The 24491-nt window shown below is 49.3% G+C and overlaps 1 protein-coding gene across 1 annotated transcript; it reads right to left on the reverse strand.

Moving 5' to 3' along the window:
• Positions 1–1670: 1670 nt before the first annotated feature.
• LOC139262261 (transmembrane protein 121) lies at positions 1671–2832 on the reverse strand. Its single transcript, XM_070877406.1, has one exon. It carries the CDS (start codon positions 2830–2832, stop codon positions 1894–1896), a length of 939 nt encoding a protein of 312 aa, XP_070733507.1. The 3' UTR covers positions 1671–1893.
• Positions 2833–24491: the final 21659 nt, after the last annotated feature.

Raw genomic sequence — 24491 nt, forward strand, 5'->3', positions numbered from 1 at the left:
TATCTCCACCATTGGACAAATATGGACAGTCAAAATGATTTAACTGAGTCTTGAGTTGAGTGCCTGATGGGGAATGTCTCCTCAGAGATTAACGCGGGTACCCGCTTGCCCAGTAATGACAGGGACAGGCTGAGAATGTAAAACAAACGCAACACAGAATCTCCAAAACACACACCTCCTGTGCTTAAAGTTAAGCAAGTGCTTACTTTGCCATGTTTTACTTCAACCAGAAACTTTAGTCTAACAGCATGCTTCATTAATCCCAACAACTAGTGGCTGCTTATTAAAAGGCGATAGTCAATTCCTTTACCAACTTAACAATATTACCCAATTTTGTCTCCTCACCCCTATCAAATGGACCATTCCGCTGAACGGTGTCGCGGCTCAAACCAGTGATTGGCTGAGTTGCGTGCAGTTTTGGTTTCCATATTTACGAAAGGAGGCAGTTCAGAGAAGGTTCAATAGATTGATTGCAGAGATGAGGGGGTTGACTTATGAGGAAAGGTTGAGTAGGTTGGACCTCAAGTCACTGGAGTTCAGAAGAATGAGAGGCGATCTTATCGAAGTGTATGAGATTATGAGGGGGCTTGACAAGGTGGATGCAGAGAGTATGTTTCCACTAATGGGGGAGACTAGAACTAGAGGGCATGATCTTAGAATAAGGGGCTGCCCATTTAAAACTGAGATGAGGAGAAATTTCTTCTCTCAGAGGGTTGTGGATCTGTGGAATTTGCTGCCTCAGAGAGCTTTGGAAGCTGAGTCACTGAATAAATTTAAGACAGAAATAGACAGTTTCTTAAACGATAAGGGGATAAGGGGTTATGGGGAGTGGGCGGGGAAGTGGAGCTGAGTCCATGATCAGATCAGCCATGATCTTATTGAATGGCGGAGCAGGCTCGAAGGGCCATATGGCGTACTCCTGTTCCTATTTCTTATGTTCTTATGATCCACCGCGCCATCAAGAGAACAGTCCACTAAAAGAAGGGGGTGTGACATAAATTTGAGATTAAAATTGAATATGTGCATATTTAAACCTTCCCAATGTTGTCTTCTTTTAAAAGAGGAGACCTATTGCTTGTGAGAATTACAAAATGTTAGCTGTTAATGATTTAGTCCGAAGCCTAACTTCAATGGCTGTCTTCAGTGTGATGCGCAATAGCACAAGATGGCAGCTTCCAATAGAATGATTCAAATCAACGAATTAGAAAGACTGAAAGGATTGCGGAACCCTAGGTTTAAGTTACCGAACATGAGGGGGAAATGCAAATGAGGTGAAGGATATCACATGAAGCATAGCTTCCTGAACAGAAAGAGGTGATGATTCAAGGGCAATCTGTCACATATCAAAACAACTTTCATTCCTTTCTTTTCCTTTACCCCTATGGCTTTAAACTCTGACAGAAATGTAGTTTATGAAATAATTTAAATACTCTGTTCTGAAAATACAGTTAGACCTCAAAATATGTTTGTAAAACAGTCACCATTATAATAAACATGTTAATTCAGACATTAGAAATTTGGACACAAAAGTCACGTGTCTTGAGAATGGCAAATCCAATGTACCATTAACTGTGAAAAAACTTTGTGTTGTGGCCTTTCTTGGTGGCTTCAAGCTGGAGTTCCAGGCCAAATCCTTAGTTATATTTTGAAGAGTTTCTGGTACCATCCTGAACCTGCATTCAAACTCTTAGTTCCACATTGTACCTGAGATGTAGCAAGAGGCTGGCGATACGAGATCGTTGTCAGCCCATCCATGCAATCTTATTGGAAAGGGAGCGGTCAGTGCTACCCAAAGTCTGGAATTATCTCCTTCCAATTGGCTCTCCACCTCTCCTTCGCGGGCCACCGTTGGAAACTATCTGCGATATTATTCGCTGCTTGACCACGCCGCCGTCATGTGTCCACTATTTCCATGGTTGCCGTTTGGTCGTGTGGGGGAGCCTGTGTATCATGGATGGTCTGGTTGTGCGGGATGGAGTTCTGCTGGAGTTCAAGAGCTATTGCGTTCTCTGGGAAATTCTTGACCTGTTTCTGATACTCTATGAAAGTGCAAGTCTTGGTGGCAATAGCGATGATGTTCTTACCAATAAATATAGTCGAAACCCGACTGTCACGAAACAATACCATGTTAATCGCCCGGATGAATATTGTAACTATGTTGATGGTTACCAGGCTTAAAACAGGGTATAGCATCATCTTTTGAGGGGCTATGTGCTCACCTTGCATGCTGATCTCACTAAGAGAGACACACGGCAGAATGAGCAAGAGAATATAGCAATAGAAAAACATGAGGCCTTCTGCCCACATTGGAAGGCCAGACTTATGTGGCTCCCATAGGTTAGCTTGGATATCCAAAATATCCAACAAGTCCAAGGCTACCCAGAAGAGGCGTCCCCTTAGGTCTTCCTTCTTCCTGAAAGTCCTGACATAGTCCATGCTATCTAAGGCGATCAAGATGAGATACAGTCCAGGCACACAGATGGAAAGTAGTAAGGTCAACGCCTTGCGTGCAACTGTGTCCGTGTTCTTTTTCTCAGCTTTATAGTTCTGAAAAATAAAGTAGAGCTTAATCTCGAGGACAAATATGTACAGGAACCAGAGGATCATGGCGTAGCCGCGTTTGGCAGTCTTTACCTCGGCTCCGACCCAGACTGCCACGTACCGGAGCACAATCAGGAAGCAAATGTCTCCGACCAGCACGATGATGCAGACTCCAATCTTCCGAGGCCCTTGGTTCTGCTCCACCAGGTAGGCATCCATGAAGGCCATGCTGCTCATGATGACAATGGTGGAGAGGCACACGTGGCGCCTGTCTGGCGGTGGCAGCACCATGTTGTGCGGTCCAGGAGCTCTCAGGGGGGAATGCTCCAGGGTGGTCCTGTTGGAACTAAAACAATGAGACAACTTGGCTGAAGTTTGCAAAGTGTCGCGCCTCCTACAAAAATGAGACAACTTGGCTCAAGCCAATAGCTCCCATCGTTCAGATTCACTGTTCCAAACCGTAGACTAATACTCCCTCCAGTGCTCCAATGACTGGTCCTTTAAAGACTTGGTAGATCCTTACTGGCAACCTCCACCCATCTGCCTTCCTGTTGTGGGGACGTAGGTTTCATAGCGAAATCGATGCATGAGACACCCCGCGCTTCATTAAAGGCAAAGCAGTGCCCCCACTTCAAATGGAACAAGGCAAACATATCACTGGAGCTAATGGATTCCTGGGAATGCATTACACATCTGACAAGTTAAGATTAATGACTTGGAAGGTTTAAGGAGACGGTGTGTCCATTCAGCGGCTGTGCGAATGTAGTCAGCCTGAGATACGGATGCATTATAGTCGATCAATCGCCAATCTGCCAGTAGAAGTGTGCAGAGTGCTGGAGCCCATTCATCAGCTGCATTCCATGGTCTGCAGTTAAGATCTTCATCTCTGTCACACACCTTGTGCGGTCGCGTCAATCACTCTGTCCCTCCAGCGTAAAGACCTTCTCTCTGGACTCCCGATTTTAGTTTTCTCTTCAAATCCATCTCCGCGTTGATCAAACACAATCAATGAGTTCTAGGAGAAATAGGGCTGGGGGTAGAGAGAGAGAGAGAGAAGGAAGGAGAGAGACGCGTTAGTGTTGAAAGGTAATGACTATTGCCTTATGCTGCAGACTGGAGTTTGATCTATTGCTAGTTCAGGTGTATCTTGAAACGGCTAGATAATACCTATTGAAAATAAAAGACAGATTTAGAAGCCTACGGTTTTTGAATGCTGAACTATTCTTCTGATGTGCAGCCTAGAGGGCTTGGAATAGTCAATCATCCAAAGGATGGGCAGAAGTCTGCCCATGGCAACTTGCACGGAATGGCACAGACAGCTACAACTTCTGATGTTGCACGTCAGGGATTTACCAATGGGGAATGGTGGGATATGGAGCATAACCCACAAGCCAGAAGACCAAGTGAATCATTGATTTCCCAAAGTCAAGGCGTTGCTTAAACAGTGAAAATATGAGCGGCCAAATTTACAATCAGAAAGAATGAGACTGAAACTCATGAAGGTCGGTCGCATAATTAAACCAGAAATGATTGAGTCTCACTTAACCATGTGACCTACGTAGACGAGGAAGGTCTCAGGTGGGGGGCAGAGGGGGAGAATGAGTTAGTCTTCCTGTTCTTAATCACTAGCCAAGACTGCCTTACAGAGATCTCAATAGCCGAGCCATGGAGTGTTAGACATTGATTCTCGGCATGATTGATGGACTCCCACTAAAAGGGCCTATCCTTTCAGCATTTTACTCACCGGGTTGGTAGCTCTGCTTGCAAATACATGAGATGCAAGAGCACTCAGCTTATAAACTCATACCCTTCAACAAACTTAGTCTAATGCTTGCTTTTGTGGACGCTATATAATTTATCTCTTAATGGAAAATGACTTGCCTTATAAGTAAAATCCCCAATGAGACAGGTAGATAAGGTGGTTAAGAAGACATATGAGATACTTTCCCTTATTAACTAAGGCATAGAATACAAGAGCAGGGAAATTATACTAGAACTGTATAAAGCACTAGTTAGACCACAGCTAGAGTACTGCATGCAGTTCTGGTCACCACATGACAGGAAAGAAGTGACTGCACTCGAGAGGGTACAGAGGAGATTTACGAGGATGTTGCCTAGACTGGAGAATTTTCGCTATGAGGAAAGATTGGATGGGCTCGGGTTGTTTTCTTCGGAACAGAGGAGGCTGAAGGGAGATTTAATTGAGGTGTATAAAATTATGACGGGCCGAGATAGAATGGATAGGATGAACCTATTTCCCTTTGCAGAGAGGTCAATAACCGGGGGGCAAAGATTTAAAGTAATTAGTAGAAGGATTATAGGGGAGTTGAGGAGAAATTTTGCACTAAGAGGATTGTGGGGGTCTGGAACTCACTGCCTGAAAGGGTGGTAGAAGCAAAAATCCTTATTGCATTTAAAAAGTATCTGGATATAGAAATATAGAAATTTACAGTGCAGAAGGAGGCCCATCTTGTCCCCGCCGGCTGACAAAGAGCCGCACGGCTCTTGGTCAGCAGCCCTGAAGGTTACATATATATGAATAATGAATAATGGCGGAAAGATAAAGAGCACCCAGCCCAATCAGTCCGCCCCACACAATTGCGACACCCCTTATACTGAAACATTCTACACTCCACCCCGACCGGAGCCATGTGATCTCCTGGGAGAGGCAAAAATCAGATAAAAACCCAGGCCAATTTAGGAGAAGAAAATCTGGGAAAATTCCTCTCCAAACCATCCAGGCGATCGAAACTAGTCCAGGAGATCACCCTGGCTGTATTCGATTCCCTGCAGTACTTACTATCATATCTCTGCCAGCCAACAAAAGGTTATCCAGTCTAATCCCAATTACCAGCTCTAGGTCCGTAACCTTGCAGGTTACGGCACTTTAAGTACCCATCCAACCATCTCTTAAAAGTGGTGAGGGTTTCTGCATCCACCACTCTTCCAGGCAGTGAGTTCCAGATCCCCACAACCCTCTGCGTAAAGAAGACCCCCTCAAATCCGCTCTAAATCTTCCAACCACCTTAAAACTATGCTCTCTCGTAATAGAGCCCTCCACCAATGGAAATAGGCCCTTACTATCCACTATGTCCAGGCCCCTCAATATTTTGTACACCTCAATGAGGCCACCTCTCAACCCAAGCTATCCAATCTGTCCTCATAACTAAGATTCTCCATTCCAGGCAGCATCTTAGCAAATCTCCTCTGCACCCTCTCTAGTCCTTTCTATAACACGGCGACCAGAACTGCACGCAGTACTCCAGCTGTGGCCTAAGCAAAGTATTATACAATTTAAGCATAATCTCCTTGCTTTTATATTCTATGCCTCGGCCAATAAAGGCAAGCATTCCGTATGCCTTCTTAACCACCTTATCTACCTAGCCTGCTACTTTCAGGGATCTGTAGACCAATGGTAGAGCTTTGGAGGCGTGGCCTATTCAGTTGGAGCTGTGCTGCTGAGAGAGAAGGAACTCCCTGCTGAAGCTCCTGTCTGGAAGGCCTGGAGTGAGCCCTGAGACCAGCCCAGGAAGAGGAGGAAAGGGCTGGCTTACTGCAGTTCAACATCCAGAGGGAGAGGAGGAGAGCAGAAACATTTATCAACTTTATTACTGCTACAAAGAGTTGGAGAGAGGGGGAAAAGAGCAACAACCTGTGTGGAAGGAGGGAGATTCTACAACATTCTACAGGTGGGTGTTGGTGCATTCCCCGAAAGACATTGTTTTATTGGTGGGGGGAGAAAAGAAGATTTTCTTCGAGGCCCGGAACATCGCGGGGGTTGTGTGTGTGTGGAAGTGTGTGTGGGGGTCTTGCTTACAGCTAGGCCCCACACACCACTGAAGCACCCCTCCCCCATTGCCTAGCCTGGGATAGCTGGAGCTACCTGGCTGAAGATTTACTAATCACCCTATTAAACATCGTTGGGAGTGTGTGCCTGGGTGGCTCCAGCTGTCCCAGGTGAAGACATCTTCTACCCCCACCCGAAGACCATTCTATAAAAACTGTGTTTTTTGCCATCTGGGGAGTGCACCCCAAGAAACACCCACCCATCGCTGTGAGGGGAGACCTGCCCTCGCAGCTTCCCTCTTTCCCACCCTCCATTCTCTTTCTCTGTCACTCTGTCTCTCCACTCTCTCTCTGAGAGCCCTTTCCTCCTAATTTTAAAAAACAATTAAGACAACTGAGCAGAGGGAGCAAGACCCCTCCCCATTCATTAACTAGGGGAGAGGTGGAAGGCGAAACATCTTGAGGCGGGTCCCCTCAGTGCGCCAGACAGCTTGAACACCGCGCTCAGCCCAACCCTGACATCGGCGAGTGCGGGGTGCCCTGAGCCCGTGCCCGAGCCCTTGACCAGTATCACAGAGGGGCTCGGGCGCGGGCAAGAAAAGGAAAAGGGGGGGGTGGAGCGGGAGGCCTCGGCAGACATGGAGATCTCCCTGCCTCCGCGCCCCCCCAGGAACAAAAGGAGGCGCCGCTCCAATGAGGCGGAGGGGGAACAACATCCCTCCGCGGAGGAGTCGGTGCCCGCCGCGTGTCCCGCGTCCCCCACCAGCGCCCCCAAAATGCGCCGAAGGCAGGAGGAATCTGTCCCCGGGGAGGGTGGGGCAGTCGAGGCTGCCCGGCCTCTGCCTCCCGGGGATGGCGTGGAAGATCTGCCTGTCATGGGGGGTGTGGGGCCAGCGGAGGAATGCATTGCCGCCGGGTCGAGCGTCCCGGGGACTGAGGCGGGCGGGGCCGAAAAGGCCGAACCTGAGCCCGCCCAGCTGTTAATCAACTTCCCCCGGGAGTCGCTCGACTCGGCAGAAACTGAAAATGACAATAATTTCACAGAACATCCACACGCTGGGCCGGGGGGTGGCGGCGGGGAGGGGGAAGAACAACAACCCTCGCCCCCTACTTTGGAGCTGGGGTACTTGGAGGACCTGGAACTTTTCATTGACCAGGTCTCTCCGCCTTCCCCGGCTCCTGGGGCGGAGGAGGAACCCCTTCCGCTGTCAGTTCCTGACCCAGCACCACTTTTAAAAGAGCCCAGTGGGGACTCCTCTGCCGACGATCCTGGGGATGGGATCGGGGCAGAGCCAGGGCCGGATGGAGCGGCCGGGCCGTTTGCCGTACCTCGTGCGGTCGACGGGCCGGCTGCTAGCGGCGAACTCCCGGAGGGGGACGGGGACTCGGTGGAGGACGCGGGTGAAGATCTCGAGTCCATCGCCAGTGAGGCGGTGGATCTCCTCGTGCCCGCCGCTGAGTCCCCCCTCATTCCCGTAGAGGAACTCCGGGACTTTTTGGTCCAGAGCCACAACTGAACCCATCTGGCCCGGGAAAGATGGTCCGAGCCGGGGCTGCTCATCGCTTCCGTCCGCGTCGCCGCTAAAACCATGGCCGCGGGCGGGCCCTTATCAAGGGCGCAAGGCCTTGAGCTGCGCCGACTCAAAAAGTTCCTCGCTGGGCTGCTGAAGGAGTGGAGGTCAACAAACGACTCCACTCCTCCCCCGCAATAGGTTCGGTAGAGGTTGCACTATGCTTTTGTCATGAAGATAACCATAGCCAGCCTCAACATCAACGGCAGCAGAGAGGCACACCGTAGATTTAACAATTTTTCGCTCCTGCAGGAGGGGAAATATGCGGTGTGCTTCCTGCAAGAAACCCACACCGTTCCGGGAGACGAAGCCACGTGGCTCCTGGAATGGCAAGGAGAGGTCCGCATGAGCCACCTCACTACCACTTCTTGTGGGGTGGCCATCTTGTTGGCCCCGCATTTTCAGCCGGAGATCTTGGGGGTCGAGGAGCCCGTGCCAGGCCGCTTGCTGCACGTCACGGTTCGCCTGGGGGACGTGCCGCTCCACCTCGTGAACGTGTACGCCCCTCAGCCCGGACCGCAGCAAACGCACTTCTTCGAAGAGGTGTCCGCTCTTCTTGGCTCCGTCGACGTCGGCGACTGCATTGTCCTCGGGGGGGATTTTAACTGCACCCTCGAGGCGAGGGACCGCTCCGGTGCCCCGCAGAGCATGACGGCGATGGAGAAGTTGAGGGACCTGGTCGGGTTCTTCGATTTGGTGGACATCTGGCGAAATCTCCATCCCGACTCCAGCGCCTTTACTTGGGTGAGGCCTGGAGTAGGATGGTCCAGAGTCGACCGCCTTTACGTGTCTCGGGCGTACGTTTCCTGCGTCCCGGCGGCCTCCATGCGACCGGTGCCGTGTTCGGACCACCACCTGGTGTGGGCGGAGCTCGCTTCGCTCCGCGCGAGGACGGGGTCCGCGTACTGGCATTTTAACAACCAGCTGCTGGAGGACGTGCGGTTCCAGGACTCGTTCCGTCGTTTCTGGGCCGACTGGAGAAGGAAGCAGGGGGGCTTCCCCTCCTTGAGGCTATGGTGGGACGTGGACCAAGGCTCACGTCCGCATCTTCTGTCAAGAGTACGCGAGGGGGTTGACCAAGAGGCGGGCGGCCAGGGTCGGGCGCCTAGAAAAAGAGGTGCTCGACCTGGAGTCCCGTCTCGGTCAAGTCGTCGAGGACCCGGCCCTGCGGATGGTGTACGAAGCGAAGAAGGCCGCGCTGAAGGACCTGCAGCTCGTCGGGTCCCGAGGCGCGTTCGTGAGGTCGCGGATCCGGTTCCTGCGGGATCTGGACCGCGGCTCCCCCTTCTTCTACTCGCTGGAAAAAAGGCAGAGTGTCCGTAAGCAGCTCTTGACGCTGCTGGCCGACGACGGCTCTCTCGTCTCAGATCCGGAGGGCGTCAACAACAGGGCCCGTGAATATTACGGGGCTCTGTTCTCTCCGGAGCCGTCCAGCGAGGAAGCGCGTAGAGTTTTGTGGGAGGACCTGCCGAAGGTCAGCCCGGAGGGCGCCGAAAATCTGGAAGCTCCGCTAAGCCTGGCGGAGCTGACCGGCGCCCTCGCCCGGCTCTCGAGGGGAAAAGCCCCGGGGCTGGACGGGCTGACCGTGGAGTTCCACAGGGCGTTCTGGGACGTCCTGGGGGGCGACTACGCGCGGGTCCTGGGGGAAAGTCTGGCGACCGGGGAGATGCCCCTCTCTTGGCGCAGGGCAGTCATCGTCCTGCTGCCTAAGAAGGGCGATCTCCGCCTCCTTAAGAACTGGCGCCCGGTCTCCCTCCTCAGCACGGACTACAAAATCTTCGCCAGGGCGATGTCTGCTCGCCTTGGCGCCGTGCTGGATCACATGATCCACCCCGACCAGTCCGACACGGTCCCGGGCCGGACAATCCACGATAACATCCATCTGGTCCGGGACCTCATCCATCATTCCCAGGAGGCTGGTGTGTCGGTCGCCTTCCTATCTCTCGACCAAGAGAAGGCGTTCGACAGGGTGGATCACGACTATCTGTTCGGAACTCTGCGCGCTTTCGGGTTCGGGATGCATTTCGTCGCCCGGATCCAACTTTTTTACGCCGCCGCGGAGTGTCTGATAAAGGTTAACCGGGTCCTTGACGGCGCCCCTTTGCTTTAGGAGAGGGGTGCGCCAGGGATGCCCCATGTCCGGCCAGTTATATGCCATCTGCGTGGAGCCTTTCCTGCGCCTCCTGCGGACGAGGTTGACGGGACTGGCTCTGCAAGGGCCGGGCGTGGAGGTCGTCCTCTCGGCTTACGCTGATGACGTGCTCCTCGCGGTAGAGGATCCCGCTGACCTGCGGAGGATGCGTGAGTGCCAGGAGATTTACTCGGCCGCATCCTCTGCCAGGATCAACTGGGAGAAATGTTCCGGACTCCTGGTGGGTCAGTGGCGGGTGGACTCCCTGCCGGAGGAGCTCAGGCCTTTTGCCTGGAGCACGACCCATCTCCTCTATCTGGGAGTCTACCTTAGCCCCGACGAGGAAGCCTGGCCGGCGAACTGGCAAGAGCTGGAGGCCAAGGTCGCCGCTCGCCTCGGGCGCTGGACAGGACTGCTCCGAGTGCTGTCCTACAGGGGTCGAGCGCTAGTCGTAAACCAGCTGGTGGCCGCCATGTTGTGGTACCGGCTGGTCACTTTGACCCCTCCCCCTGCGTTTGTCACCAAGATACAGAAGAAGCTGGTGGACTTCTTCTGGAACAACAGGAAGCACTGGGTCTCTGCCGCGGTCTTGAGGCTCCCGCTTGGGGAGGGCGGTCAGTCGTTGGTGTGCGTCAGCACCCAGCTCGCGACTTTCCGTCTTCAGACCCTGCAGAGATACCTTTACATCGAGCCCCCTCCTAGGTGGCGTGCTCTGGCGACGTATTTCTTCCGCCAGCAGCACGGCCTCAGCAACGACACGCAGCTCCTGTTTGTGAGCATGGGGGGCGTCAGGACCTGGAACAAAGTCTCCACCAAGCGCAACTCTCCACCGGCTGGAGTAGCGGCTGTCCTGTAGGAGCCGCTGCTCGGGAATCCGTACCTCCACGACCGAGGTTTTAGGTGGCGGTCGGACGAGAGGGCTGTGGCTGGTGAGGTGACCAGGGTCAGGGACCTGCTCGATGGCGGAGGAGCGGGCTGGATGGCGCCAGACACGCTGGCGCGGTGCCTAAATTCCGCCAACCTCCGCCGAGTCGCTAAAAACAGCTCTGGGCCCTGACTCCGTTAGATGCATCGAGGAGGCTCAAGCACGTGGGGAGATCCCGTCCGAACTGACCCCCGTCCGGACGGAATTCCTCATCGGTGCCAAACCCCGGAACCTCCCTCGGGAGCCGGCGCCTCACAACTTGAGCCGCCTTGAGGAAATCCCCTCCGAGCCTTTGAGTTCCGTGCGGAGGGGTTTCTTGTACGGGTTGCTCCTGCACACTCTCAACTTTGCCATCCTCGCCTGCCATCCGGACACGCCATGGTGTACCATCTTGCCGTCCGGAGGAGGCGGGGGTCCCCGATGGAGGGCACTCTACGCAGGAGTCCTCCCAGTATTTATCGGGGACTTGGCCTGGAGGGTGGTGCACGGAGCAGTCCCGTGCAATAAATTTTTAAGCCGGTTCACGGGCTCCCAGGCCGCCTGCAATTTCTGCGGTCTGGAAGAGTCCGTGTTCCATATTTTTATGGAATGCACGAGGTTGCAGCCCGTTTTATTATTTAAAGGGGCTGCTCCTGAAATTCTGGCTGCACTTCAGTCCCACACTCCTGATCTTTGGGCACCCTGTGCGGAGGGGAGCGGGTAGGTCCAAGGGCCTCCTCGTAGGACTGCTCCTGGGCACGGCCAAGGGTGACATCAGCCGGTCCAGGCAGCGGGTGGTCGAGGGGGTCGTTCAACCTGACTGCCTGCCTCTCTTCCGCGCGTACATCCGCGCCAGGGTGTCCTTGGAGATGGAGCACGCGGTGTCCACCGGTATGCTCGCGGCCTTCCGCGAGAGGTGGACACCGGAGGGACTGGAGTGCATCGTCACGCCCGGCAACCAAATTTTAATTTGATTTTATGTTTTAAAGTTTAATTTGTTTTAATTGCCGGTGTTTTTAGTGTCCCCCTCCCCTTTTATAGGGGGCACTTGGAGAAAAAAATAAGATTTTAGTGACAAAAAAAAAACTTTAAAAAAAACAAAAAAACAAAAAAAACACAAAAAAAAGGGCCTTGGAAATGTTTGGTGCGCTCCCCCCCCCCCCCCAGATCGGGGGGACACCATTTTATGATTTAATGTTTTAATTTTCTCCCAAAAAGAGTTCTGTGGACAAGCACTCCCAGGTCCCTTTATTCATCCACACTACTAAATGGCCTACCGCTTAATGTGTATACCCTTTCCTTATTAGCCCTCCCCAAGTGCATTACCTCACACTTCTCTGAATTAAATTCCATTTGCCACTGCTCTGACCACCTGACCAGTAGATTGATATCCTCCTGCTGTTCATGACTTTCCTCTTCATTGTCAACCACACAGCCAATTTTAGTGTCGTCTGCAAACTTCTTAATCATACTCCCTATATTCAAATCTAAATCATTGATATATACCACAAAAAGCAAGGGACTTAGTATTGAGCCCTGCAGATCTCCTTTGGAAACTTCCTTCCAGTCACAAAAACATCCATCAATCATTACTCTTTGCTTCCTGCCACTAAGCCAATTTTGGATCCAACTTGCCACTTTGCCCTGGATCCCATGGGCTTTAACGTTCGTGACCAGTCTACCATATGCACTTAGGAATGCTGTAACCTGCAAGGCTACGGACCAAGAGTTGGAAAGTGGGATTAGGCTGGATAACTCTTTTCCGGCCGGCACAGACACGATGGGCCGGATGCCCTCCTTCTGTGCCATAAATTTCTATGATTCTATAATTCTATGAGATGAGGCTGTCAGATTGAACTACAGTTGACATTACCCAGTTCTCATTGGAAATCATCCTGTTCCATGCATGATGATTTTATCATCTTTTCCTGTAGTTTTCAAATCAAATTCTATGGCCATGATAGACATGATCCTAAACAAGCCATGTCTGAGGATCCCTGGAATGGCGGCTCCCTGGCAAGCATGGCGCAAAACAAATTTGAACAAAATAAACAACTCAACGGAGATGAAATGTCAAGGAGGCAAGAAAGGACCGGTTGCATTCATTTCACAATGAACTATCTGAGGTCTAGGAAGGCATGGTTCAGTTAACTACACTTCTTATTAGTGACCCTCCATTTAAAAGAGGTCACAATTACAGATGAGGAAGAGCAGATGGTCCATCTTATTTCATCCATCCAGGAAGGCTCTATACTTCGCCATTGTAGAATTTGTTTAAATTATTGTCAGGATTGTTGCCTCTATCTGGGAACCTATTTCAAGTGCTGATCACTCTTTGTATGAAGAGATTCCTGATATCAGTTTTCAGCTTTTTCATGCAGGCGCTGTTCGTCCTTTAACTCGCCCTGTGGATATCGGTTTTACCACACTCTGGTGGTACTGTGCCATTCTCACCAGGGCCCAGGCCTGATCTGTTCAATCAGCTAATCTTCATGGTGCCAACAGTTGTTGCGGGGGGGGGTGCAACAATTGGTCTCAGTGCCCTTGGTTAGGGCGGGATACGAATGGCTGAGGTTCCCAACTACTCCAGTTATTCCTAGTGGATGATGGGGAAGAGGACGAAATTTCAACAAGTAATGTTATGCTCATCAAGGTAAGGAGGGTTAGTGCTGAGGAGTGGAACCCTTCCAACGTTAGGCACGCAGAGGTTGAATTTGACCCCTGCCCGGTGGGAACGGTATGTGGGGGAGGGGGTTAAACTGGCCACTTACTGGCAAATCTGGTGGAAAGAGGGACAGTGGCCAGACAAGGCCAAGGCGAGTAACGTTTTCAATTCTTCGGGTAGATTTCTCGAGGGGGCCAGAAGGAGCCCAAGTCCTTGGGCCTCACCTTCCCTTGACCCTCCCTACACCAGAGTCGTTTTGGAGCCCCCCCCCCACCAAAATGAGGACCACCCTTCAAAAGCTACCAGGCATCACGAGCTTTCAGACTTCTGGGTGCGCTATTCCCTCTCGGGGGCCCCCCCACCCCCCCTCCACACTCCCCCGCCACCCGCCTCGGCCCCGCACTCGCGTTCAAATCAACCCCATGGTGTCAGCATCAAGTGCTTCCAGGTCAGGTACAGCACAGGGTAAAGCTCCCTGTGCTTAGGAACATAGGAACAGGAGGACACCCTTCAGCCCCTCGAGCCTGTTCTGCCATTCAATTAGAACAAGGCTGATCTGTAGCTTAACTCCATTTACCCGCCTTAGTTCCATATCCCTCAATACCCTTACCCAACAAACATCTATCAATCTCAGGCTTGACATTTTCAACTGACCTAGCCACTGTTTTCTCTTGTGTGCTTGTGGTATTTATACCTAGTTTCCCACTCTGCTGCATTCCAAGTTAACCATGCTGCGGAACAAAACACCCTCCAGGCAAATGAAATAAGAAATTACAATTATTGCTGCATCTGATTGGCTCTGGTCACTCAGTGCCTGTGGGTGGCTGCATACTGCAGCTCATTAAATAGAAACCCTGGGAGCTAAGCCTGCCCTTTCACACGAACAGGAGGAGGCTACTCAGCTTCTCGAGCCTGCACCATTCAATTAGATCATGGCTGATCTGCATCTTAATTCCATTTACATGCCTTTGCTTCCATATCCCTTAATACGCTTACCCAGCAAAAATCAGGCACTCTCAGTTTTAAAGTTTCAATTGACCCCCAGCCTCAATAGCTTTCCAGGGAGAGAGTTCCAGATTTCCACTACCCTTGTGTGAAGAAGTGCTTGCTGTCATTACCCCTTGAACGGCCTCGCTCTCATTTTAAGGTTATGACCCCTTGTTTTAGACTCCTCAAACACCTCTTAAACACCTCAATTAGATCACCCCTTAATCTTCTATACTCAAAAAGAAAGACTTGCATTTAAATAGCCCCTTTTATGACCACTAGACATCTCAAAGTGCTTTTGAAGTGTAGTCACTGTTGTAATTAATGTAGGTAACGCAGCAGGCAATTTGCGCACAGCAAGCTCCCACAAACATCAACGTGACAATGACCAGATAATCTGTTTTTGTTATGTTGATTGAGGGATAAATATTGGCCAGGACACCAGGGATAGCTCCCCTGCTCTTCTTCGAAATAGTGCCATGGAATCTTTTATGTCCATCTGAGAGAGCAGACAGGGCATCAGTTTAATGTCTCATCTGAAAGACGACACCTCTGACAGTGCAGCACTCCCTCAGTACTGCACTGGAGTGTCAGTCTAGATTTCTCACGCTCAAGTCTATGGACTGGGACTTGAACTCACAACCTCTGACTCAGAGGCTTGAGTGCCACCCACTGAGCCACAGCTGACACTAGCAAGAGAATACAAGGCTAACCTATGCAACCTGTCCTCATAATTTAACCCTTTTAGCCCAATGTGAATCTGCTCTGCACCCCCTTCCCTCCAAGGTCAATATATCCTTCCTACTTTGTTCCAAAACACGTCTTAGGATCAACCTCAGACAGGCATTTCCTACTGCACCAGTGCGACATTTCAACCCCATTTCTCACACCAGCCATCCTGTGCTGCAGACTCATACCCACTCAGAACTAGGATGAGGCAGTCCAAACTCATTTCACTTGAAACTTTATGGCTAGCAGATGCAGAACACTTCTGAGCTAGATCTGAACCCAGCTACTGTACATCAGAAGGCCAGTGGCTAACCGACTGTGCCATGCGGCTCCCCCAAGAAGGTAGCATGCTACACACTTGTGATGCATCCTGTTGACAAATAGCCTGCTGATAGTCATGGTTGAGGCTCACCCGTCAAGACCCACTGCTCGTATGAGGGATTGCCAGACTCCCTAGGTCTATGGACCCAGAAAGAGTCAGGAAATGGGGAGAGAAAAGAAACATTCAATGGCATCTCTGGGTGAATTTTCATGATGGCTGATCATTCTCTCAGTGGGAAAGTTAATTAACAAGGGATGCCCATTTGTTGGTTAAAAACTGTGTCAACTAGCTAAAAGACAACAGCACGAAAGTAGAAAGACAGTAAATGGGGATAAATCAAAGTCAGCTCACTCCCTCCACAAAGAAACATGGCACTTCGGCCTAAATTTCCCAGGTCTCCAACAGCCTACTCAAGTGCCTTTGTGTTAATGTGTTCTTTCGTCTTTTGGAACAATTCTGGTTCAATAGCTGAAGCAAATTAAACTGATGTCAGAAAAGGACCACTGGGATACAGGTATTAGGCAGTCATTAATCATCAATTAAAAACACATTATAACTCTTGCACAGGTAGCAGATGTACAAGATTCTGTTTTTAATTAGGCCTATGTGAAGTAATTATAACAGTAATGCTGCTTTTTTTTAAAAAGGAGGGAGAGAGAAAACGGGTAATTATAGACCGGTTAGCCTGACATCAGTAATGGGGAAAATGTTGGAATCAATTATTAAAGATGAAATAGCAGCACATTTGGAAAGCGGTGACAGGATTGGTCCAAGTCAGCATGGGTTTATGAAACGGAAATCATGCTTGACAAATCTTCTGGAATTTTTTGAGGATGTAACTAGTAGAGTGGACAAGGGAGAACCAGTGGATGTGGTGTATTTGGACATTCAAAAGGCTTTTGACAAGGTCCCACATAAGAGATTGGTGTGCAAAATCAAAGCACATTGTATTGGGGGTAATGTACTGGCGTGGATAGAGAATTGGTTGGCATTCAGGAAGCAGAGAGTCGGGATAAACGGGTCCTTTTCGGAATGGGAGGCAGTGACTAGTGGAGTGCTGCAGGGCTCAGTGCTGGGACCCCAGCTCTTTACAATATACATCAATGATTTGGATGAAGGAATTGAAAGTAATATCTTCAGGTTTGCAGATGACACTAAACTGGGTGGCGGTGTGAGCTATGAGGAGGATGCTAAGAGGCTGCAGGGTGATTTGGATAGGTTAGGTGAGTGGGCAAATGCATGGCAGATGCAGTATAATGTGGATAAATGTGAGGTTATCCACTTTGGAGGCAATAACACGAAGACAGAATATTATCTAAATGGCAGCAGATTAGGAAAAGGGGAGGTGCAATGAGACCTGGGTGTCATGGTTCATCAGTCATTGAAAGTTGACATGCAGGTACAGCAGGCGGTGAAGAAGGCAAATGGCATGTTGGCCTTCATAGCTAGGGGATTTGAGTATCGGAGCAGGGAGGTCTTACTGCAATTGTACAGGGTCTTGGTGAGGCCTTACCTGGAATATTGTGTTCAGTTTTGGTCTCCCAATCTGAGGAAGGACGGTCTTGCTATTGAGGGAGTGTAGCGAAGGTTCACCAGACTGATTCCAGGGATGGCTGGACTGACATATGAGGAGAGACTGGATCAACTGGGCCTTTATACACTGGAGTTTAGAAGGATGAAAGGGGATCTCATAGAAACGTATAAGATTATGATGGGACGGGACAGGTTAGATGCGGGAAGAATGTTTCCGATGTTGGGGAAGTCCAGAACCAGGGGACACAATCTTAGGATAAGGGATAGGCCATTTAGGACTGAGATGAGGAGAAACTTCTTCACCCAGAGAGTTGTTAACCTGTGAAATTCCCTGCCGCAGAGAGTTGTTGATGCCATTTCATTGGCTATATTCAAGAGGGAGTTAGATATGGCCCTTACGGCTAAGGGGATCAAGGGGTATGGAAAGAAAGCAGGAAAGGGGTACTGAGGTGAATGATCAGCCATGATCTTATTGAATGGTGGTGCAGGCTCGAAGGGCCGAATGGCCTACTCTTGCAACTATTTTCTATGTTTCTACGTTTCTACGTTTCCGTGTATATCCAATTCTGTACAGAATCTACAGTTTTAGAAAAAAGTTTAGAGGAGCTGGGATTATTCTTATAGAATCTTAGAAATTTACAGCACGGAAGGAGGCCATTTTGGCCCATTGTGTCCCCGCCTGCCAACAAAGAGATACCCAGCCTAATCCCACTTTCCAGCTCTTGGTCCGTAGCCCTGTAGGTTACGGCACTTCAAATGCACATCCAAGTATTTTTTAAATGTGGCTAGGGTTTCTGCCTCTACCACCCTTTCAGGCAGTGAGTTCCAGACCCCCACCATCCTCTGGATGAAGAAAATTCCCCTCAAATCCCCTCTAAACCTTCCTATTACTTTAAACCTATGCTCCCTGGTTCTTGATCACTCTGCTAAGGGAAATAGGTCTGTCATATCCATTCTATCTGGGCCCCTCATAATTTTATACACCTCAATTAGGTCTCTCCGCAGCCTCCTCTGTTTCAAAGAAAACAAACCCAGCCTATCCATTCTTTCCTCATAAATTTCTCCAGTCCAGGCAACATCCTCGTAAATCTCCTCCGTACCCTCTCTAGAGCAATCACATCTTTTCCGTAATATCGTGACCAGAACTGCACATAGTACTCTAGCTGTGGCCTAACTAGTGTTTTATACAGTTCAAGCATAACCTCCCTGCTCTTGTACTCTATGCCTCAGCTAATAAAGGCAAGTATCCCGTATGCCTTCTTAACCACCTTATCTGTGTGGCCTGCTACCTTCAGGGATCTGCGGACATGCACTCCAAGGTCCCTCTGTTACTCTACACTTCTTAATATCATACCATTTAATATGTATTCCCTTGCTTTATTAGCCCTCCCCAAATGTATTACCTCACACTTTTCCTTGGAGCAGAGAGGGTTAAGGGAGGATTTAACGTAAGTGTTCAGAATGATGAGGGTTTTTATAGACTAGGTAGGGAGGACTGTTTCCATTGACGAGAGGGTCAGTTACCAGAGGATAAAGATTCAAGTAATTGGCAAAGGAACCAGAGGGGAGATGAGGAGATTCTTTATTACGCAGCGAATTGTTATGATCTGGAATGCACGGCCTGAAAGGGTGGTGGAAGCAGATTCAATAGTAACTTTCAAAAGGATATTGATTAAATATTTGAGAAGGAAAAATTTGCAGATCTATGTAGAAACAGCGGGGGAGTGGGACTATTTGGATAGTTCTTTAAAAGATGGCACAGACACACTGGACCAAATGGCTTCCTCCTATAGTGTAAGATTCTATGAAGGCCCGATGCTGTGGTGGTCAAGTGCCCTCCAATATCTCCTCTGAGAGGCTATTCTCCACCTGTGATGGTTGGTCTGCTATTTAACCACATGCGGCATCACAACCAAACATAGTATACCTCACCCAATGCTTGCAGATTCCCCGAAGTCACTGAGTGGCAACCCAGGAAGAGGAACCTTGCCTGATTCGGCCTCTCCCTGAGGGCAACTGTAATGCTCCTACTGCTACTGAGGCAGGAGGACTAAGCTAACAGCACAGTCCAAGATCCAACCCTTCTAGTTCCATATACATCAGTACCACATCATTCAGTGTACAAACCAACAGCTCTCAGGCCAACTCTTGGGAAAGTCGTAGCACCTTGGCAACCAACTTGTTTGCTTTATCCCATGTTGAGAAAAGACCATGTCATAGTCAGCCGTGGCTCAATAGATAGATCTCTCAACTCTAAGTCAGAATGTTGTGGACTCAAGAGACTTGACCACATAATCGAGGCTGACACTCCAGTGCAGTACTGAGGGAGGGCTGCACTGTCGAAGGTGCCGTCTTTCGGATGAGACGTTAAACCAGGACTGCCCTCTCAGGCAGGTGTAAAAGATCACATGGCAATAGTTTGAAGAAGAGCAGGGGCCAATATTTATCTCTCAACCAAAATCACTGAAACAGACAAACTGTTCATTTGCTCTCCTTGGGACCATGCTGAGCGCAAATTAGCTGCTGTGTTTCCTGCATTACAACAGTGATTGCACTTCAGAAGCACTTAATTGGCTGTAACGCACTTTGGGACATCCTGAAATCAGGAAAGGTGCTATATAGATGTTAATTCTTTCTTCTTTCTATACTGCCTGGACCATTTTGTCTTCGGGAACTGGTTTAAAAGCTGATTCAATGTAATTAGTACACACAGTGGGTAGTAGAAATTTGCAACTCTCCCCTCCCCAAAAGGCTGTGGATGCTGGGGTCAATTGGAGATTTTGTGACTGAGTTTGATAGATTTTTGTTAGACAAGTGTATCTAGGCACATGGAACAAAGGCGGGAAATATGGAGCTGAGGTATAGATCAGCCACAATATAAAGAGAAAATGTTGGAAATACTCAGCAGGTCAGACAGCATCTGTGGAGAGAGAAATAGAGTTAATGTTTCAGGTCGATGACCCTTCGTCAGAATTGGAAAAAGTTAGGAGATTTAACAGATTTTAAGCAAGTGTAGGGGCAGGGAAAGCGGGAGGGGAGGAAAGAACAAAAGGGAAGGTCTGTGATAAGGAGGAAGACAGGAGAGATTAGAGAGACAAATGGAATGATGGTGCACCCTTCCCTCGCCTTCACATGGTCCATCTCCAACTCTTCCCTTCATTTCCTTGACTTCTCTGTCTCCATTTCTTGGAATAGGCTGTTGACAAACATTCACTATAAGCCCATCAACTCCCACAGCTACCTGGACTACACTTCCTCCCACCCTGCTTCCTATAAGGACTCCATTCCATTCTCCCAGTTTCTCCGTCTCTGTCGCATCTGTTCTGACGATGCCACCTTCCATACCAGTGCTTCCGATATGTCTTCCTTTTTCCTCAACCGAGGATTCCCTCTACCATGGTTAACATGGCCCTCGACCGTGTCCATTCTATTTCCCGTACCTCTGCTCTCACCCCTTCCCCTCCCTCCCAGAACCACGACAGGATTCTTCTTGTCCTCACCTTTCACCCTTCAGCCTCCACGTTCAACGGATCATCCTCTGCCATTTCCGCAACCTCCAGCGTGATCCCACCACCAATCACATCTTCCCCTCCCCTCTCAGCATTCCAAAGGGACCGCTCCCTAAGCAACACCCTGCTCCATTCCGCAGTCACCCCCAGCACCCCCTCCCCTTCCCACTGCACCCTCCCATGCAAGCGCAGGAGATGGAACACCTGCCCTTCTACCTCGTCCCTTCTCACTATCCAGGGCCCCTAATACTCCTTCGAGGTGAAACAGCGATTTACTGGTACTTCTTACAATTTAGTATACTGTATTAACTGTTCACAATATGGTCTCCTTTACAGTGGGGAGACCAAGTGAAGATTGGGTGATCGCTTTGCGGAACACCTCCGTTCAGTCGTTAGTGTGATCCCGAGCTTCCGGTCACCTTTCACTTTAATTCCCCGCTCCACTCCCACTCTGATATCTCCGTCCTCGGACTCCTGCACTGTTCCAATGAAGCTCAACGCAAACTCGAGGAACAGCATCTCATCTTTCGTTTCGACACTTTACAGCCTTCTGGACTCAGCATCGAGTTCAACAATTTCAGACCGTAACTTCTGCCCATATTTCTTTCTCTCTTTCCCACGGCAGCTGTTGATGATTCTGCATTTACACCCTATCTAGATTCATCCTTTGTTTCTTAACTTGTCCCATTACCATCTACTTTTGCCTTGTACCATATCTTTTGCCTCTTAATCTCTTCCGCTTTCCACCCTATTACAGACCTTCCCTTTTATTCTTTCCTTCCTTCCCCCTTTCCCCGCCTTTACACTTGCTTAAAATCTGTTACATCTCTAACTTTTTACAGTTCTGACAAAGGGTCATCAACCTGAAACGTTAACTCTGTTTCTCTCTCCACAGATGCTGCCTCACCTGCTGAGTATTTTCTGTCTTTATTTCAGATTTCCAGCATCTGCAGTATTTTGCTTTGTACAGATCAGCCATGATCGAATTGCATAGGGAAGCAGGCCTGAGGGGCTGAATGGCCCGCTCCTGTCCCTATGTTCATGTCAAAGATCAATCACATCAGTAAAGTACATATTTGGTTCAAAAGAAATGTGGCTGTCCATCATGTTTATGAATGTCCGTTCAATGGCCACCTTTTCTCAATTTGTTGAGCTTTATGGATCTTCAGTTTTAGTCCTCGTAAAAGGTCATAATTAATGGACTGTAACTTTACTCATTTCACATCAGTAAAGCTCTGCTTTGGGGTATGAGCACTGAGAGACTCACACTGATCAGGCCCACTGTTTGTGACAGAATGAATCTTCAATGCTTGTTGTGAATTGGCAGACAGCTCCATTTGTAACAAGAGTGTCACAATTATCTTTCCCTCCGCTTCTTCACACCTACGGTGTTATTTATAGCACTCATTAAAGGTGATCGTTGACTGTGTGTAATAAATGAAAGGTTTTTCCAGTACACTGGGGATGCCAGCTTTAAGGAGCAGAGCACATTCTGATAAGCAATGTGCCGTGTCATTTTTTTTGGGACGCATGGCCCATTCAAAATTCTGCGTATGCACGTTTTTTTCAATTTAAAAGAAGAAAGATTTGGATTTATATAGCGCCTTTCATGACCACTGGATGTTTCAAAGTGCTTTACTGCCAATGAAGTACTTTTTAAAGTGTAGTCACTGTTGCAATGTAGGAAATGCATCAACCAATTTGCGCTCAGCAAGCTCCCACAAACAACAATGAGATAATGACTAGATAATCTGTTTTTTTGTTATGTTGATTGAGGGATAAATATTGGCCAGGACACTGGGGATAACTCCCGTGCTCTTCTTCGAAATAGTACCATGGGATCTTTTACGTTGGTTAAGAGGGGAGACGGGGCCTCGGTTTAACGTCTCATCCGAAAGACGGCACCTCCGACAGTACATTACTGAGGAAGCGCTGCACTGTCGCAGGTGCCTTTTGGATGAGACGTTAAACCGAGACCTCGTCTGACCTCTCAGGCTGTTGTAAAAAATCTCAAGACACTATTTCGAAGAAGAGCAGGCGAGTTCTCCCCAATGAACTGGCCAGTATTTATCCCTCAACCAATACCTAAAACAGATGATCTGGTCATTATCACATTGCTGTTTGTGGAACCTTGCTGTGTGCAAATTGGCTGCTGTGTTTCCCACATTACAACAGTGACTATACTCCAAAAGCACTTCTTCGCCTGTAAAGCGCTTTGGGATGGTCTGAGGTTGTGAAAGGCGATGTATAAGTGCAGGTCTTTCTCTTCTTTCCCTGGGAAAAAATGGGAAGGGAAGGCTACGTGGAAGCCAGCTTCCATACAGGAAGTGAAAGGGCCCTCTTCAAAGCGTCCCATTAAATAATTCTAAGCTGTATTTGCCACTTCCTATCGGGGGAGTCCCTGGCCTTCAAGTTGAAAACTGCCCACAGTAAAAAAAACAAATCCCGCAGCTCACTGTAGGGTAGGGTTGACCGCTCTGCTTTGGATGTGTTCTTGGTAGTTTCATCACATGATCTCCAGCCTCCAACTGCCTCACCCCCCCCACGCACTCGCCATTGGTCGCCCGACACACCCATCCTCCCCATACCAATTCTTTGTTCCCTGATTGATGGTTCTTGACTGCCAGTCAAACAGCCCCATTTCCAATATATCAATGATTGAGAACGTGCTTCTTTGCAAAACCGAGGTGTTAGACAAATGACTGAAAACACCGAGGGAGAATTTTTCGGCAGCGCGGACTGGTGGTAAAGAGGTTCCTAAATAGCCAAGGTGGACTCTTGAACTGAAACGTCGGTATAGCCCACGTTTAGCGCAAGCTACCACCCTGGTAAAGGAGTGGAAGCCTGGACTAGGAATGGCCACCCGGAGGCTCATTGAAGGGCTGATTGCCACTTAAATTGCCTGCCAGCGCTCATTAAGGATGCTGCATGGCAATTTGGTGGCTAGTGCTTGTCCGAATGCCCTCTCCAGCAGCAACCAGCTGTTTGGGAGTAAACAGCTCATTGCTGAGGATTTGTAGTGCCACTTAAAGGGATTCTCACCATTTCATGTTCACTTGTGCTGGAGCTGTGAAAAGGACCTCTGAACCAACACTTTGTCACCAGCATTCTAGCAACATTTATTCTGCAAATTCTCTTGAGGATTTTACCTAAAAAAAAAATGTAAGTATCATGCTACTCCACCTTATAGAAGTCACCAGGAGAAAGGGAGTGCTTGGTCATGGGTATCTTGCTAGGGTACCCTCTTGGTCTGGACAAGGAATGTGAGGAGGAGATAAGTCCAGACAGAGCAGCACCTACTACTGCAGGAGAGTGAGGAGGGAGAGGTGACTTCCTTTCCTCCTGCAGGTACAGGACATCCCTCCTCCTCGGGACCTCCTCCACTAGTGCTGCGTCCAAGAACCTATGCGTGCTTTCCCTCGGTCCCTGAGCCATTCTGCAAGGTGCTGCTGTGTTGCCAGCCAGAGCTTTCCACACTGGCAGTGGAAGTGGGTGCAAGGAGCCCACGTACACTCCTCCACGGAAATCGCGTCTGATCAGCACTTGAGCTCTAAACCTGCAGGTGTCTATTTAGCACCGCGAGGAAAGTTCATTTAATGGTGATTAACAATTAGGACCAAAATTGTGTGCTAAATCCAGACTTTCAACCAGGCATGCCTTCTTTGCACAGCACCAATTTAGAGCCTGTTTTCACCTTTTGGCCAAAAGAAACCCCAGGACTTGTCTGTTAAACAGCTCATCATTGACAATTTAATCCAGTTAGAACTGTACAGCAACCACCTGTACTAAACGGCGATTGCTGGAGACGGACTC

This window comes from Pristiophorus japonicus, chromosome 4 (assembly GCF_044704955.1).
Source record: "Pristiophorus japonicus isolate sPriJap1 chromosome 4, sPriJap1.hap1, whole genome shotgun sequence".
NCBI classification, from domain to species: domain Eukaryota; kingdom Metazoa; phylum Chordata; class Chondrichthyes; family Pristiophoridae; genus Pristiophorus; species Pristiophorus japonicus.

What these genes read in the sequence shown, in the direction of transcription:
- LOC139262261 (XM_070877406.1), bottom strand. Translation starts at nt 2,832, where the DNA reads ATGGTGCTGCCACCGCCAGACAGGCGCCACGTGTGCCTCTCCACCATT.